General features: G+C 45.9%; 1 protein-coding gene across 11 annotated transcripts in view; it reads left to right on the top strand.

Annotated features, from left to right (window-relative positions):
- LOC110517734 (probable JmjC domain-containing histone demethylation protein 2C) overlaps positions 1-17,459 on the top strand; it is a 225,697-nt gene extending 208,238 nt beyond the window's left edge. For 8 of the 11 annotated variants that reach the window (XM_036972063.1, XM_036972064.1, XM_036972068.1 and 5 more), the window contains 3 exons: positions 921-1,109; positions 8,600-8,731; positions 16,236-17,459. In XM_036972063.1, coding sequence (XP_036827958.1) covers positions 921-1,109; positions 8,600-8,731; positions 16,236-16,319 — 405 coding nt within the window. In that variant the 3' untranslated portion in view covers positions 16,320-17,459. The remainder of the gene's footprint in view (positions 1-920; positions 1,110-8,599; positions 8,732-16,235) is intronic. The other 3 variants (XM_036972060.1, XM_036972061.1, XM_036972062.1) reach the window with 3 other exon arrangements.
- The last annotated feature ends 1,511 nt before the right edge of the window (positions 17,460-18,970 follow it).

The following is an 18,970-nucleotide window of genomic DNA, read 5'->3' as shown; positions in this document are numbered from 1 at the left end:
GGTCAGATTCAGGATAGGACCAGGTCAGATTCAGGACCAGGTCAGAATCAAGACAGGACCAGGTCAGATTCAGGATAGGACCAGGTCAGATTCAGGACAGCACCAGGTTAGATTCAGGACAGCACCAGGTTAGATTCAGGACAGCACCAGGTCAGATTCAGGACAGCACCAAGTCAGATTAGGAAAGGACCAGGTCAGATTCAGGACAGGACAGGACAGGTCAGATTCAGGATAGGACCAGGTCAGATTCAGGACAGGACCAGCTCAGATTCAGGACAGCACCAAGTCAGATTCAGGACAGGATCAGGTCAGATTCAGGACAGGACCAGGTCAGAATCAAGACAGGACCAGTTTTACTATGAGACACAGCAGCCCAGCATCACGTCTCTCTCCTCCCCTCCTCCTCTCTCCTCCCCTCCTCCTCTCTCCACTGTAGTCTGTCCGTCTGTCTGTGGTCTGTCTGTCTGTGGTCTGTCTGTCTGTGGTCTGTCTGTCTGTGGTCTGTCTGTCTGTGGTCTGTCTGTCTGTGGTCTGTCTGTCTGTGGTCTGTCTGTCTGTGGTCTGTCTGTCTGTGGTCCGTCTGTCTGTGGTCCGTCTGTCCGCCCGTCTGTCTGTCCGTCCGTCCGTCCGTCCGTGGTCTGTCCGTCTGTCCGTCCGTCTGTCCGTCCGTCCGTCTGTCTGTCCGTCCGTCTGTGGTCTGTCCGTCTGTCTGTGGTCTGTCCGTCTGTCTGTGGTCTGTCTGTCCGTCCGTCTGTCTGTCCGTCTGTGGTCTGTCTGTCCGTCTGTGGTCTGTCCGTCCGTCCGTCTGTCCGCCCGTCTGTGGTCTGTCCGTCCGTCCGTCTGAATTAGCTCATCAGTCTAACCTCTCCTGTGTAGTTTCTGTGTATAATCTTAGCTGTGTGTTCTTCATGTGTTGTCAGCAGGTTGCTAAGGAGCAGGGGGCGGAGATTTCAGCAGAGCACGACCCAATCAGAGAGCCGGGCTGGTACCTGAGCAGGAAGATGCGTCAGCGTCTGTGGGAGGAGCATGATGTGCAGGGCTTGACCGTGGTTCAGTTCCTGGGGGACTCTGTCCTCATCCCGGCCGGGGCGCTGCACCAGGTACCTCTGGTAGATTTAGTTTGTACGTTTTTATTAAACACTTATATAAGAACGACGAGAGACACAACACGACAACAACATGACAACAACACAACACGACAACAACATGACAACAACACAACATAAAGACCTAAGACAACAACACTACATAAAGACCTAAGACAACAACACTACATAAAGACCTAAGACAACAACACTACATAAAGACCTAAGACAACAACACTACATAAAGACCTAAGACAACAACACTACATAAAGACCTAAGACAACAACACTACATAAAGACCTAAGACAACAACACTACATAAAGACCTAAGACAACAACACTACATAAAGACCTAAGACAACAACACTACATAAAGACCTAAGACAACAACACTACATAAAGACCTAAGACAACAACACTACATAAAGACCTAAGACAACAACACTACATAAAGACCTAAGACAACAACACTACATAAAGACCTAAGACAACAACACTACATAAAGACCTAAGACAACAACACTACATAAAGACCTAAGACAACAACACTACATAAAGACCTAAGACAACAACACTACATAAAGACCTAAGACAACAACACTACATAAAGACCTAAGACAACAACACTACATAAAGACCTAAGACAACAACACTACATAAAGACCTAAGACAACAACACTACATAAAGACCTAAGACAACAACACTACATAAAGACCTAAGACAACAACACTACATAAAGACCTAAGACAACAACACTACATAAAGACCTAAGACAACAACACTACATAAAGACCTAAGACAACAACACTACATAAAGACCTAAGACAACAACACTACATAAAGACCTAAGACAACAACACTACATAAAGACCTAAGACAACAACATGACAACAACACTACATAAAGACCTAAGACAACAACACTACATAAAGACCTAAGACAACAACATGACAACAACACTACCTAAAGACCTAAGACAACAACACTACATAAAGACCTAAGACAACAACACGACAACAACATGACAACAACACAACATAAAGACCTAAGACAACAACACTACATAAAGACCTAAGACAACAACACTACATAAAGACCTAAGACAACAACACTACATAAAGACCTAAGACAACAACACTACATAAAGACCTAAGACAACAACACTACATAAAGACCTAAGACAACAACACTACCTAAAGACCTAAGACAACAACACTACATAAAGACCTAAGACGACAACACTACATAAAGACCTAAGACGACAACACTACATAAAGACCTAAGACAACAACACTACATAAAGACCTAAGACAACAACACTACATAAAGACCTAAGACAACAACACTACCTAAAGACCTAAGACAACAACACTACATAAAGACCTAAGACAACAACACTACATAAAGACCTAAGACAACAATATGGCAACAACACAACATGACAACAACACTACATAAAGACCTAAGACAACAACACTACCTAAAGACCTAAGACAACAACATGACAACAACACTACATAAAGACCTAAGACAACAACATGACAACAACACAACATGACAACACCACTACATAAAGACCTAAGACAACAACACAACATGACAACACCACTACATAAAGACCTAAGACAACAACATGACAACAACACTACATAAAGACCTAAGACAACAACATGACAACACCACTACATAAAGACCTAAGACAACAACATGACAACAACACTACATAAAGACCTAAGACAACAACATGGCAACAACACAACAACACTACATAAAGACCTAAGACAACAACACTACATAAAGACCTAAGACAACAACATGACAACACCACTACATAAAGACCTAAGACAACAACATGACAACAACACTACATAAAGACCTAAGACAACAACATGACAACAACACTACATAAAGACCTAAGACAACAACATGACAACACCACTACATAAAGACCTAAGACAACAACATGACAACACCACTACATAAAGACCTAAGACAACAACATGACAACAACACTACATAAAGACCTAAGACAACAACATGGCAACAACACAACAACACTACATAAAGACCTAAGACAACAACACTACATGAAGACCTAAGACAACAACACTACATAAAGACCTAAGACAACAACATGGCAACAACACAACATGACAACACCACTACATAAAGACCTAAGACAACAACATGACAACAACACTACATAAAGACCTAAGACAACAACATGACAACACCACTACATAAAGACCTAAGACAACAACATGACAACAACACTACATAAAGACCTAAGACAACAACATGGCAACAACACAACAACACTACATAAAGACCTAAGACAACAACATGACAACAACACAACATGACAACAACACTACCTAAAGACCTAAGACAACAACATGACAACAACACAACAACAACACTACATAAAGACCTAAGACAACAACATGACAACAACACAACATGACAACAACACTACATAAAGACCTAAGACAACAACATGGCAACAACACAACATGACAACAACATGGCAACAACACAACATGACAACAACATGTCAACAACACATGACAACAACACAACAACAACATGGCAACAACACAACATGGCAACAACACAACATGACAACAACATGGCAACAACACAACATGACAACAACATGGCAACAACACAACATGACAACAACACAACATGACAACAACATGGCAACAACACAACATGACAACAACACAGCAACAACACAAGATAACCAGGGGAGTCAGTTAAGAACGACGAGAGAGACAACACTACACTACATAAAGACCCAAGACAACAACACAAAATGACAACAACACAACATGACAACAACATGGCAACAACACAACATGACAACAACACAACATGACAACAACATGGCAACAACACAACATGACAACAACACATAGCAACAACACAAGATAACCAGAGGAGTCAGTTAAGAACGACGAGAGAGACAACACTACACTACATAAAGACCTAAGACAACAACATGGCAACAACACAACATGACAACAACACATGACAACAACACAACATGACAACAACATGGCAACAACACAACACAACATGACAACATGGCAACAACACAACATGACAACAACACATAGCAACAACACAACATGACAACAACATGGCAACAACAACATGGCAACAACACATAGCAACAACATGGTAGCAACACAACATGGCAGCAACACAACATGACAACAACATAGCAACAACACAACATGGCAACAACATGACAACAACACAACATGACAACAACATGGCCACAACACAACACAACATGACAACAACACATAGCAACAACACAACATGACAACAACATGGCAACAACACATGGCAACAACATGGTAGCAACACAACATGGCAGCAACACAACATGACAACAACATAGCAACAACACAACATGACAACAACACAGCATGGCAACAACATGGTAGCAACACATGGCAACAACACAACATGGCCAAAACATAACATGGCAACAACACAACATGACAACAACACAACATGACAACAACATGGTAGCAACACATGGCAACAACACAACATGGCCACAACACAACATGGCCACAACACAACATGGCCACAACACAACATGGCCACAACACAACATGGCAACAACACAACATGGCAACAACACAACATGACAACAACATGACAACACATGGCAACAACACAACATGACAACAACATGGTAGCAACAACACAACATGACAACACATGACAAACCCATGGTTGACTCTGCTGTCTCTGTCCCTTTGGGTTCCCCAGGACTGACAACCACTGATACAGTAGACATGACTCTGCTGTCTCTGTCCCTTTGGGTTCCCCAGGACTGACAACCACTGATACAGTAGACATGACTCTGCTGTCTCTGTCCCCTTGGGTTCCCCAGGACCAGGACTGACAACCACTGATACAGTAGACATGACTCTGCTGTCTCTGTCCCCTTGGGTTCCCCAGGACTGACAACCACTGATACAGTAGACATGACTCTGTTGTTTCTGTCCCCTTGGGTTCCCCAGGACTGACAACCACTGATACAGTAGACATGACTCTGCTGTCTCTGTCCCCTTGGGTTCCCCAGGACTGACAACCACTGATACAGTAGACATGACTCTGCTGTCTCTGTCCCCTTGGGTTCCCCAGGACCAGGACGGACAACCACTGATACACTAGACATGACTCTGCTGTCTCTGTCCCTTTGGGTTCCACAGGACCTGGACTGACAACCACTGATACAGTAGACATGACTCTGCTGTCTCTGTCCCCTTGGGTTCCCCAGGACTGACAACCACTGATACAGTAGACATGACTCTGCTGTCTCTGTCCCCTTGGGTTCCCCAGGACCAGGACTGACAACCACTGATACACTAGACATGACTGCTGTCTCTGTCCCTTTGGGTTCCACAGGACCTGGACTGACAACCACTGATACAGTAGACATGACTCTGCTGTCTCTGTCCCCTTGGGTTCCCCAGGACTGACAACCACTGATACAGTAGACATGACTCTGCTGTCTCTGTCCCCTTGGGTTCCCCAGGACTGACAACCACTGATACAGTAGACATGACGCTGCTGTCTCTGTCCCCTTGGGTTCCCCAGGACTGACAACCACTGATACAGTAGACATGACTCTGCTGTCTCTGTCCCTTTGGGTTCCACAGGACCAGGACTGACAACCACTGATACAGTAGACATGACTCTGCTGTCTCTGTCCCCTTGGGTTCCCCAGGACTGACAACCACTGATACAGTAGACATGACTCTGCTGTCTCTGTCCCCTTGGGTTCCCCAGGACCAGGACTGACAACCACTGATACAGTAGACATGACTCTGCTGTCTCTGTCCCCTTGGGTTCCCCAGGACTGAGAACCACTGATACAGTAGACATGACTCTGCTGTCTCTGTCCCCTTGGGTTCCCCAGGACTGACAACCACTGATACAGTAGACATGACGCTGCTGTCTCTGTCCCCTTGGGTTCCCCAGGACTGACAACCACTGATACAGTAGACATGACTCTGCTGTCTCTGTCCCTTTGGGTTCCACAGGACCAGGACTGACAACCACTGATACAGTAGACATGACTCTGCTGTCTCTGTCCCCTTGGGTTCCCCAGGACCAGGACTGACAACCACTGATACAGTAGACATGACTCTGCTGTCTCTGTCCCTTTGGGTTCCCCAGGACTGACAACCACTGATACAGTAGACATGACTCTGCTGTCTCTGTCCCCTTGGGTTCCCCAGGACTGACAACCACTGATACACTAGACATGACTCTGCTGTCTCTGTCCCCTTGGATTTCCCAGGACTGAAAACCACTGATAAAGTAGACAGGACTCTGCTGTCTCTGTCCCCTTGGGTTCCCCAGGACTGACAACCACTGATACAGTAGACATGACTCTGCTGTCTCTGTCCCCTTGGGTTCCCCAGGACCAGGACTGACAACCACTGATACAGTAGACATGACTCTGCTGTCTCTGTCCCCTTGGGTTCCCCAGGACTGACAACCACTGATACAGTAGACATGACTCTGCTGTCTCTGTCCCCTTGGGTTCCCCAGGACTGACAACCACTGATACAGTAGACATGACGCTGCTGTCTCTGTCCCCTTGGGTTCCCCAGGACTGACAACCACTGATACAGTAGACATGACTCTGCTGTCTCTGTCCCTTTGGGTTCCACAGGACCAGGACTGACAACCACTGATACAGTAGACATGACTCTGCTGTCTCTGTCCCCTTGGGTTCCCCAGGACTGACAACCACTGATACAGTAGACATGGCTCTGCTGTCTCTGTCCCTTTGGGTTCCCCAGGACTGACAACCACTGATACAGTTGACATGACTCTGCTGTCTCTGTCCCTTTGGGTTCCCCAGGACCAGGACTGACAGCCACTTATACAGTAGACATGACTCTGCTGTCTCTGTCCCCTTGGGTTCCCCAGGACTGACAACCACTGATACACTAGACATGACTCTACTGTCTCTGTCCCCTTGGGTTCCCCAGGACCAGGACTGACAACCCCTGATACACTAGACATGACTCTGCTGTCTCTGTCCCCTTGGATTCCCCAGGACTGAAAACCACTGATACAGTAGACAGGACTCTGCTGTCTCTGTCCCCTTGGGTTCCCCAGGACTGACAACCACTGATACAGTAGACATGACTCTGCTGTCTCTGTCCCCTTGGGTTCCCCAGGACCAGGACTGACAACCACTGATACAGTAGACATGACTCTGCTGTCTCTGTCTCCTTGGGTTCCCCAGGACCAGGACTGAGAACCACTGATACAGTAGACATGACTCTGCTGTCTCTGTCCCCTTGGGTTCCCCAGGACTGACAACCACTGATACAGTAGACATGACTCTGCTGTCTCTGTCCCCTTGGGTTCCCCAGGACTGACAACCACTGATTCAGTAGACATGACTCTGCCGTCTGTCTCCTTGTGTTCCCCAGGACCAGGACTGAGAACCACTGATACAGTAGACATGACTCTGCTGTCTCTGTCCCCTTGGGTTCCCCAGGACTGACAACCACTGATACAGTAGACATGACTCTGCTGTCTCTGTCCCCTTGGGTTCCCCTAGGCTGACAACCACTGATACAGTAGACATGACTCTGCTGTCTCTGTCTCCTTGGGTTCCCCAGGACCAGAACTGAGAACCACTGATACAGTAGACATGACTCTGATGTCTCTGTCCCCTTGGGTTCCCCAGGACTGACAACCACTGATACAGTAGACATGACTCTGCTGTCTCTGTCCCCTTGGGTTCCCCAGGACCAGGACTGACAACCACTGAAACCTGATCACATATCCCCTTAGTACCTGTCCCACCTTGTGTTGGCCTCATGTTATACTTCTCCCTCTGTCTCTTTATGTCTCTCTCTCTCTGACCCAATTTCCCTCTCTTTCGGTCTCTCTCTCCCTCTTCTTATCTTGTTTCTGTAGTCTGCTGTACCAGTGTAGTAGATGTCCAGATTGCCTTGTAGGTGTTATATTGAACTAGTCAGATAAGAGGAGAGCCTACTGCCACTCTGCTCTGTTCTGTTGGAACTCACTGCCTTCTAGTGATACATGTTCTCAATCCTCTCTCCCCCTCCCTCTCTCTCCCCTTCTCTCTCCCCCTCCCTCTCTCCCCTTCTCTCTCCCCCTCCCTCTCTCCACTTCTCTCCCCCTCCCTCTCTCCCCCCCTTTCTCTCTCCCTCTCCCCCTTTCTCTCCCCCTCTCCCCCCCTTTCTCTCTCCCTCTCCCCTCCCTTTCTCTCTCCCCCTTTTCTCTCCCCTACCCTCCCCTTCTCTCTCTTCTCTCTCCCCCTCTCCCCTTCTCTCTCCTCTCTCTCCTCTCCCCTTCTCTCTCCTCTCCCCCTTCTCTCTCCTCTCCCCCTTCTCTCTCCTCTCCCCCTTCTCTCTCCTCTCCCCCTTCTTTCTCTCTCCCCCTTTTCTCTCCCCTACCCTTCTCTCTCCTCTCCCCCTCCCCCTCTGACAGGTGCAGAACCTTCACAGTTGTGTCCAGGTGATAAATGACTTTGTGTCTCCAGAGCATGTATTCCACTCCTTCCACCTGACACAGGAACTGAGATCCTCCAGAGAAGAGCCCAACTACGAAGATAAACTACAGGTGGGTTGGCTGTGACCCTGTCCTCTCCTGTTCTCATCTCAATGGGTTTCCCTTTAAAGTGACAATCTGACATTGGTACATCCATATTAGGACTTAAAATGAACTACTTTTTTGTTTGAATCACAGAATGCCCTTTTAATGTCCTCTACATACAGGGGCTTCAGAAATGATTCACACCCCTTGACTTTTCCACATTTTGTTGTGTTACAGCCTGAATTTAAAATTGATTCAATTGAGATTTTGTGTCAAAATACTCCATAATACTTCATCATTTTAAACACAGATTCGACCACAAAGACCATGGAGGTTTTCCATTGCCTCAGGAAGAAGGGCACCTATTGGTAGATGGGAAAAGGCATTGTATATCATGGAGCATGGTGAAATGATTTGGGTGGTGTATCAATATACCCAGTCACTACCAAGATACAGGCGTCCTTACTAACTCAGTTGCTGGAGAAGAAGGAAACCGCTCAGGGATTTTACCATGAGGCTAATGGTGACTTTAAAATAGTTACAGAGTTTAATGGCTGTGACAGGAGAAAACTGAGGATGGATCTACAACATTGTAGTTACTCCACAATACTAACCTAAATGACAGAGTGAAAAGAAGGAAGCCTGTACAGAATACAAATATTCCTAAACAAGCATCCTTGCAACAAGGCAGTAAAGAAATACTGCAAAGAAATTAACTTTCTGCCCTGAATACAAAGTGTTACGGTTGGTGCAAATCCAACACATCACTGCGTAACACTCTTCATATTTTCATGCGTTGTGGTGGCTGCGTCATGTTAGGGGTATGCTTGTCATCGGGAAGGACTAGGGAGTTTTTCAGGATAAAAAAAATAAATGAAATTGAGCTAAGCACAGGCGAAAAACCTGGCTGTCTGCTTTCCACCAGACAGTGGGAGATGAATTCGCCTTTCAGCAGGACAATAATCTAAAACACAAGGCCAAATCTACACTGGAGTTTCTTACCAAGACAACGTTGAATATTCCTGACTTGCCTACTTAGAGTTTTGACTTAAATCTACGGCAAGACCTGAAAATGGATGTCTGACAATGATCAACAACTCATTTGACAGAGCTTGAAGAATTTTGAAAAGAATAATGGGCAAATGTTACATAAATCAGGTTTGGAAAGCTCTCCGAGAATTACCCAGAAAGACTCTCTGCTCTAATCGCTGCCAAAGGGGATTCTACCGAGTATTGACTCAGGGGGTGTGGATACTTATGTAAATGAGATTTCTGTATTTCATTTTTAATACATTTGCAGAAATTCCTAAAAACATATTTTCACTTTAACATGATGGGGTATTGTGTGTAGATGGGTGAGAATCCATTTTGAAGTCAGGCCTGTAACACAACAAAATGTGGATAAGTCGAGGGGTTTGAATATTTTCTGAAGGCGGTGGACATAGTATCACCACGGTACAAAACAGAGAAAAGTACAACGAAGGAGCTCTCTTCTGGGAGCGAAGGAGAAACGGGCTTTGTGTCGGTAATAAAACTCAATACAGAGACAAGGTTCTCTCTGGTGAAGCTCAACTTCTCATCCACCCAAACTCACAGACATCTGTACGTTTTGCCCTGCTCTATACAATGTCCTTCCACGGTACTAATGACATGGTTTTCAGAGGGTTTAGTATTGGTAAATACCATGCATTTAGTACTAATGACATGGTTTTCAGAGGGTTTAGTATTGGTAAATACCATGCATTTAGTACTAATGACATGGTTTTCAGAGGGTTTAGTATTGGTAAATACCATGCATTTAGTACTAATGACATGGTTTTCAGAGGGTTTAGTATTGGTAAATACCATGCATTTAGTACTAATGACATGGTTTTCAGAGGGTTTAGTATTGGTAAATACCATGCATTTAGTACTAATGACATGGTTTTCAGAGGGTTTAGTATTGGTAAATACCATGCATTTAGCCACGGTACTAATGACATGGTTATCAGAGTGTTTAGTATTGGTAAATACCATGCATTTAGCCACGGTACTAATGACATGGTTATCAGAGTGTTTAGTATTGGTAAATACCATGCATTTAGCCACGGTACTAATGACATGGTTATCAGAGGGTTTAGTATTGGTAAATACCAGGCATTCAGAACGAGCTTCAGATTCTGTTGATGGATGGTAAAAGCTGTTTGAGCTTTTTCAAAAGCCAAAGTCAAACTGCTGTCACTGGAGAACAGTGTTAAACTGCTGTCACCTGACTGGAGAACAGTGTTAAACTGCTGTCACCTGACTGGAGAACAGTGTTAAACTGCTGTCACCTGACTGGAGAACAGTGTTAAACTGCTGTCACCTGACTGGAGAACAGTGTTAAACTGATGTCACCTGACTGGAGAACAGTGTTAAACTGCTGTCACCTGACTGGAGAACAGTGTTAAACTGCTGTCACCTGACTGGAGAACAGTGTTAAACTGCTGTCACCTGACTGGAGAACAGTGTTAAACTGCTGTCACCTGACTGGAGAACAGTGTTAAACTGCTGTCACCTGACTGGAGAACAGTGTTAAACTGCTGTCACCTGACTGGAGAACAGTGTTAAACTGCTGTCACCTGACTGGAGAACAGTGTTAAACTGCTGTCACCTGACTAGAGAACAGTGTTAAACTGCACCTGACTAGAGAACAGTGTTAAACTGCACCTGACTGGAGAACAGTGTTAAACTGCACCTGACTGGAGAACAGTGTTAAACTGCTGTCACCTGACTGGAGAACAGTGTTAAACTGCTGTCACCTGACTAGAGAACAGTGTTAAACTGCTGTCACCTGACTGGAGAACAGTGTTAAACTGCTGTCACCTGACTGGAGAACAGTGTTAAACTGCTGTCACCTGACTAGAGAACAGTGTTAAACTGCTGTCACCTGACTGGAGAACAGTGTTAAACTGCTGTCACCTGACTGGAGAACAGTGTTAAACTGCTGTCACCTGACTAGAGAACAGTGTTAAACTGCTATCACCTGACTGGAGAACAGTGTTAAACTGCTGTCACCTGACTGGAGAACAGTGTTAAACTGCTGTCACCTGACTAGAGAACAGTGTTAAACTGCTGTCACCTGACTGGAGAACAGTGTTAAACTGCTGTCACCTGACTGGAGAACAGTGTTAAACTGATGTCACCTGACTAGAGAACAGTGTTAAACTGCTGTCACCTGACTGGAGAACAGTGTTAAACTGCTGTCACCTGACTGGAGAACAGTGTTAAACTGCTGTCACCTGACTGGAGAACAGTGTTAAACTGCTGTCACCTGACTGGAGAACAGTGTTAAACTGCTGTCACCTGACTGCAGAACAGTGTTAAACTGCTGTCACCTGACTGGAGAACAGTGTTAAACTGCTGTCACCTGACTAGAGAACAGTGTTAAACTGCACCTGACTGGAGAACAGTGTTAAACTGCTGTCACCTGACTAGAGAACAGTGTTAAACTGCTGTCACCTGACTAGAGAACAGTGTTAAACTGCTGTCACCTGACTGGAGAACAGTGTTAAACTGCTGTCACCTGACTGGAGAACAGTGTTAAACTGCTGTCACCTGACTGGAGAACAGTGTTAAACTGCACCTGACTGGAGAACAGTGTTAAACTGCTGTCACCTGACTAGAGAACAGTGTTAAACTGCTGTCACCTGACTAAAGAACAGTGTTAAACTGCTGTCACCTGACTAGAGAACAGTGTTAAACTGCACCTGACTGGAGAACAGTGTTAAACTGCTGTCACCTGACTGGAGAACAGTGTTAAACTGCTGTCACCTGACTAGAGAACAGTGTTAAACTGCTGTCACCTGACTAGAGAACAGTGTTAAACTGCTGTCACCTGACTGGAGAACAGAGTTAAACTGCTGTCACCTGACTGGAGAACAGAGTTAAACTGCTGTCACCTGACTGGAGAACAGTGTTAAACTGCTGTCACCTGACTGGAGAACAGTGTTAAACTGCTGTCACCTGACTGGAGAACAGTGTTAAACTGCTGTCACCTGACTAGAGAAGAGTGTTAAACTGCACCTGACTAGAGAACAGTGTTAAACTGCACCTGACTAGAGAACAGTGTTAAACTGCACCTGACTGGAGAACAGTGTTAAACTGCACCTGACTGGAGAACAGTGTTAAACTGCACCTGACTGGAGAACAGTGTTAAACTGCTGTCACCTGACTGGAGAACAGTGTTAAACTGCTGTCACCTGACTGGAGAACAGTGTTAAACTGCTGCCACCTGACTGGAGAACAGTGTTAAACTGCTGTCACCTGACTAGAGAACAGTGTTAAACTGCTGTCACCTGACTGGAGAACAGTGTTAAACTGCTGCCACCTGACTGGAGAACAGAGTTAAACTGCTGTCACCTGACTGGAGAACAGTGTTAAACTGCTGTCACCTGACTGGAGAACAGTGTTAAACTGCTGTCACCTGACTGGAGAACAGTGTTAAACTGCACCTGACTAGAGAACAGTGTTAAACTGCACCTGACTAGAGAACAGTGTTAAACTGCTGTCACCTGACTGGAGAACAGTGTTAAACTGCACCTGACTGGAGAACAGTGTTAAACTGCTGTCACCTGACTAGAGAACAGTGTTAAACTGCTGTCACCTGACTAGAGAACAGTGTTAAACTGCACCTGACTGGAGAACAGTGTTAAACTGCACCTGACTGGAGAACAGTGTTAAACTGCTGTCACCTGACTAAAGAACAGTGTTAAACTGCTGTCACCTGACTAGAGAACAGTGTTAAACTGCTGTCACCTGACTGGAGAACAGTGTTAAACTGCTGTCACCTGACTGGAGAACAGTGTTAAACTGCTGTCACCTGACTGGAGAACAGTGTTAAACTGCTGTCACCTGACTGGAGAACAGAGTTAAACTGCTGTCACCTGACTAGAGAACAGTGTTAAACTGCTGTCACCTGACTAGAGAACAGTGTTAAACTGCTGTCACCTGACTGGAGAACAGTGTTAAACTGCTGTCACCTGACTGGAGAACAGTGTTAAACTGCTGTCACCTGACTGGAGAACAGAGTTAAACTGCTGTCACCTGACTAGAGAACAGTGTTAAACTGCTGTCACCTGACTAGAGAACAGTGTTAAACTGCTGTCACCTGACTGGAGAACAGTGTTAAACTGCTGTCACCTGACTGACTGGAGAACAGTGTTAAACTGCTGTCACCTGACTAGAGAACAGTGTTAAACTGACCAGACCAGACGGTCTGGTCCACAGTGTCAAACACCAAGACGGTCTGGTCCACAGTGTCAAACACCAAGACGGTCTGGTCCACAGTGTCAAACACCAAGACGGTATGGTCCCCAGTGTCAAACACCAAGACGGTATGGTCCCCAGTGACAAACACCAAGACGGCCTGGTCCACAGTGTCAAACACCAAGACGGTATGGTCCCCAGTGTCAAACACCAAGACGGTATGGTCCACAGTGTCAAACACCAAGACGGTCTGGTCCACAGTGACAAACACCAAGACGGTCTGGTCCACAGTGACAAACACCAAGACGGTCTGGTCCACAGTGACAAACACCAAGACGGTCTGGTCCACAGTGACAAACACCAAGACGGTCTGGTCCACAGTGTTAAACACCAAGACGGTCTGGTCCACAGTGTCAAACACCAAGGCAGTATGGTTCTGGTCATAGTCACATCCTGATTCAGAAGACAGTCTGATTTCAGGTCATAGTCACATCCTGATTCAGAAGGCAGTATTCTGATTTCAGGTCATAGTCACATCCTGATTCAGAAGGCAGTATTCTGATTTCAGGTCATAGTCACACCCTGATTCAGAAGGCAGTATTCTGATTTCTGGTCATAGTCACACCCTGATTCAGAAGGCAGTATTCTGATTTCAGGTCATAGTCACACCCTGATTCAGAAGACAGTATTCTGATTTCAGGTCATAGTCACACCCTGATTCAGAAGACAGTATTCTGATTTCAGGTCATAGTCACACCCTGATTCAGAAGGTAGTATTCTGATTTCAGGTCATAGTCACACCCTGATTCAGAAGGCGGTGTTAAAAGACATCCGATCATCAGCTGAATTAGACCGTCTTGCTTTAGCCCACACTGCTTTCCGTTTCCTTCTGATTTCAGCCAGTTCATCAGAGACCCATCCCTTCATTCTGTATTGGTGGCTTGTAAATGTGAACTTTGTAGAGGTGTGGGGTGTCAGGGGTTCTATGTACAGTGGACCAGGACAGGGGTACAGGGGACCAGGACAGGGGTACAGGGGACCAGGACAGGGGTACAGGGGACCAGGACAGGGGTACAGGGGACCAGGACGGGGGTACAGGGGACCAGGACAAGGGTACAGGGGACCAGGACAAGGGTACAGGGGACCAGGACAAGGGTACAGGGGACCAGTACAGGGGTACAGGGGACCAGGACAAGGGACCAGGACAGGGGTACAGGGGACCAGGACAGGGGTACAGGGGACCAGGACAGGGGACCAGGACAGGGGTACAGGGGACCAGGACAGGGGTACAGGGGACCAGGACAGGGGTACAGGGGACCAGGACAGGGGTACAGGGGACCAGGACAAGGGACCAGGACAGGGGTACAGGGGACCAGGACAAGGGACCAGGACAGGGGTACAGGGGACCAGGACAGGGGTACAGGGAACCAGGACAGGGGTACAGGGGACCAGGACAGGGGACCAGGACAGGGGTACAGGGTATATATATATGAGATATATAACATGACGCTGGGTGTCCAGTAAGGTGTTAACCAATATTCTTGGTTATGGAAAAGATATTTCACAGCGGTGTTGAGAATTGTATCTTATTTTGTCTCAAACTGAAATTAGACAAACTTAGTTTTAGCAACCAGGAAATGGAGGAGCAATTTCTGCAAAGTGCAACTTTATTTATTTAACTATTGGGCCAATAAAGGTGTACATATATGTTTTAAAGTATATCTCTCTCCGTCTCCCTCTCTCTCCGTCTCCCTCTCTCTCCGTCTCCCTCTCTGTCCCCTCTCTCCTGTTTAACCTCTCCTCTCTCTCTCTCTCTCTCTCTCCTGTTTAACCTCTCCTCTGTCCTCGCCCTCTCTCCATCTCTCTCTCTCCCTCCTGTTTAACCTCTCCTCTGTCCTCGCCCTCTCTCTCTCTACCTCTCCCTCCTGTTTAACCTCTCCTCTCTGTCTCTCCCTCCTGTTTAACCTCTCCTCTGTCCTCGCCCTCTCTCCATCTCTATCTCTCCCTCCTGTTTAACCTCTCCTCTCTGTCCTCGCCCTCTCTCTCTCTCTATCTCTCCCTCCTGTTTAACCTCTCCTCTCTGTCCTCTCCGTCTCTCTCTCTCTATCTCTCCCTCCTGTTTAACCTCCCCCTCCTGTTTAACCTCTCCCTCCTGTTTAACCTCTCCTCTGTCCTCGCCCTCTCTCCATCTCTCTCTCTGTCTCTCCCTCCTGTTTAACCTCTCCTCTCTGTCTCTCCCTCCTGTTTAACCTCTCCTCTCTGTCTCTCCCTCCTGTTTAACCTCTTCTCTCTGTCCTCTCCCCAGGTAAAGAACATCTTGTTCCACTCTGTGAAGGATGCATTGACGTCGCTGAGGAGGTACAGCCAGGAGGAGGAAGAGAACTCCTGACCCGTAGTCCCCCTGGCGCCTCCCTCTGTGGCTCCTCCCTCTCTGGCTCCTCCCTCTCTGGCTCCTCCCTCTCTGGCTCCTCCCTCTCTGGCGCCTCCTTCTCTGAGACATCTTCCTTCAGCCTGGAACAGATATATACACACTGACACTAACCACAACAGCAGAACACACTACATGTTACTGACCAGCATCACTACCCAGCATCAGGATACTGACCACAGCAGCATCGCTACCACAGCATCAGGATACTTACCATAGCTGCATCACTACCCAGCATCAGGATACTGACCACAGCAGCATCACCACCCAGCATCAGGATACTGACCACAGCAGCATCACCACCCAGCATCAGGATACTGACCACAGCATCAGGATACTGACCATAGCAGCATCACTACCCAGCATCAGGATACTGACCCTACCCGCATCACTACCCAGCATCAGGATACTAACCACAGCAGCATCACCACCCAGCATCAGGAGAACTGAGTTCAGTAGAATCAATCTGGACTGCTGTTCTGGAACCTTCTGTTCTCTGTTTGTTCCTGTTTTCCTTTTGTTTGTTTAGTTCATTTCTTTCTTTCAAACTGTTGTATATTGTTTCTGTGAAAATTATGTATTTATTTTATAGGAGTTGTAAATGCGATGATGTTCTAGATCAAATGTAAATGTGACTTGTACAGTTTGCTAAATGATGAGTTGTGAGACGGATGCCGTTTCCTACATTGAGACAGTTACTGTGAGAGGAAACAGACTTCAGCTGTCGCCGAGAACTCTGGGAGTCGCTGCTGAATTCGTCCTCATGCCATATCTTTTAAAAACAAACTGCCAAACTATTCTATTGTATGAAACCGTGTACAGTTGTATTATGTAAAAAAAAAAGACTAAATGAATAATACACTTCAGCATTTTATTAAGAAGTATTCACTGTAAAATGGAGACATTTACACACAAAAAATAATTTATTCAAATTTTGAAGTTTAAACGAAAACAATTGTGTAAATATATACATATTCACTGATGTATTTTTTAAAACATGGCTTGCTTCAATTTGTAATTTTAAAAGTGCAAGTGTTATATGCTTTGTACATTGAAGTTCAAAGGGGTTTTACATTTTCCATTAAAATGGATTCATCAAAGTATGTCTGTGCTGTGTCTTATTGCAGGTATTCCCAAACTGGGGTATGTCTTATTGCAGGTATTCCCAAACTGGGGTGTGTCTTATTGCAGGTATTCCCAAACTGGGGTATGTCTGTGCTGTGTCTTATTGCAGGTATTCCCTAACTGGGGTATGTCTTATTGCAGGTATTCCCAAACTGGGGTGTGTCTTATTGCAGGTATTCCCAAACTGGGGTATGTCTTATTGCAGGTATTCCCAAACTGGGGTATGTCTTATTGCAGGTATTCCCAAACTGGGGTATGTCTTATTGCAGGTATTCCCAAACTGGGGTATGTCTTATTGCAGGTATTCCCAAACTGGGGTATGTCTGTGCTGTGTCTTATTGCAGGTATTCCCAAACTGGGGTGTGTCTTATTGCAGGTATTCCCAAACTGGGGTATGTCTGTGCTGTGTCTTATTGCAGGTATTCCCAAACTGGGGTGTGTCTGTGCTGTGTCTTATTACAGGTATTCCCAAACTGGGGTATGTCTGTGCTGTGTCTTATTGCAGGTATTCCCAAACTGGGGTATGTCTTATTGCAGGTATTCCCAAACTGGGGTATGTCTTATTGCAGGTATTCCCAAACTGGGGTGTGTCTTATTGCAGGTATTCCCTAACTGGGGTATGTCTTATTGCAGGTATTCCCAAACTGGGGTATGTCTTATTGCAGGTATTCCCAAACTGGGGTATGTCTTATTGCAGGTATTCCCAAACTGGGGTATGTCTGTGCTGTGTCTTATTGCAGGTATTCCCTAACTGGGGTATGTCTGTGCTGTGTCTTATTGCAGGTATTCCCAAACTGGGGTATGTCTGTGCTGTGTCTTATTGCAGGTATTCCCAAACTGGGGTTTGTCTGTGCTGTGTCTTATTGCAGGTATTCCCAAACTGGGGTATGTCTTATTGCAGGTATTCCCAAACTGGGGTATGTCTGTGCTGTGTCTTATTGCAGGTATTCCCAAACTGGGGTATGTCTTATTGCAGGTATTCCCAAACTGGGGTATGTCTGTGCTGTGTCTTATTGCAGGTATTCCCAAACTGGGGTATGTCTGTGCTGTGTCTTATTGCAGGTACTCCCAAACTGGGGTATGTCTTATTGCAGGTATTCCCAAACTGGGGTGTGTCTTATTGCAGGTATTCCCAAACTGGGGTATGTCTTATTGCAGGTATTCCCAAACTGGGGTATGTCTGTGCTGTGTCTTATTGCAGGTATTCCCAAACTGGGGTTTGTCTGTGCTGTGTCTTATTTCAGGTATTCCCAAACTGGGGTTTGTCTGTGCTGTGTCTTATTGCAGGTATTCCCAAACTGGGGTATGTCTGTGCTGTGTCTTATTGCAGGTATTCCCAAACTGGGGTTTGTCTGTGCTGTGTCTTATTTCAGGTATTCCCAAACTGGGGTTTGTAAATGCTGTGTCTTATTGCAGGTATTCCCAAAACAGGGGTATGTCTGTGCTGTGTCTTATTGCAGGTATTCCCAAACTGGGGTTTGTCTGTG

Source organism: Oncorhynchus mykiss, unplaced genomic scaffold (genome assembly GCF_013265735.2).
Source record: "Oncorhynchus mykiss isolate Arlee unplaced genomic scaffold, USDA_OmykA_1.1 un_scaffold_119, whole genome shotgun sequence".
Classification (NCBI taxonomy): Eukaryota; Metazoa; Chordata; class Actinopteri; order Salmoniformes; family Salmonidae; genus Oncorhynchus; species Oncorhynchus mykiss.
The sequence above is the reverse complement of the archived record's forward strand: the minus strand, read 5'-3'. Positions and strand labels throughout refer to the sequence as shown.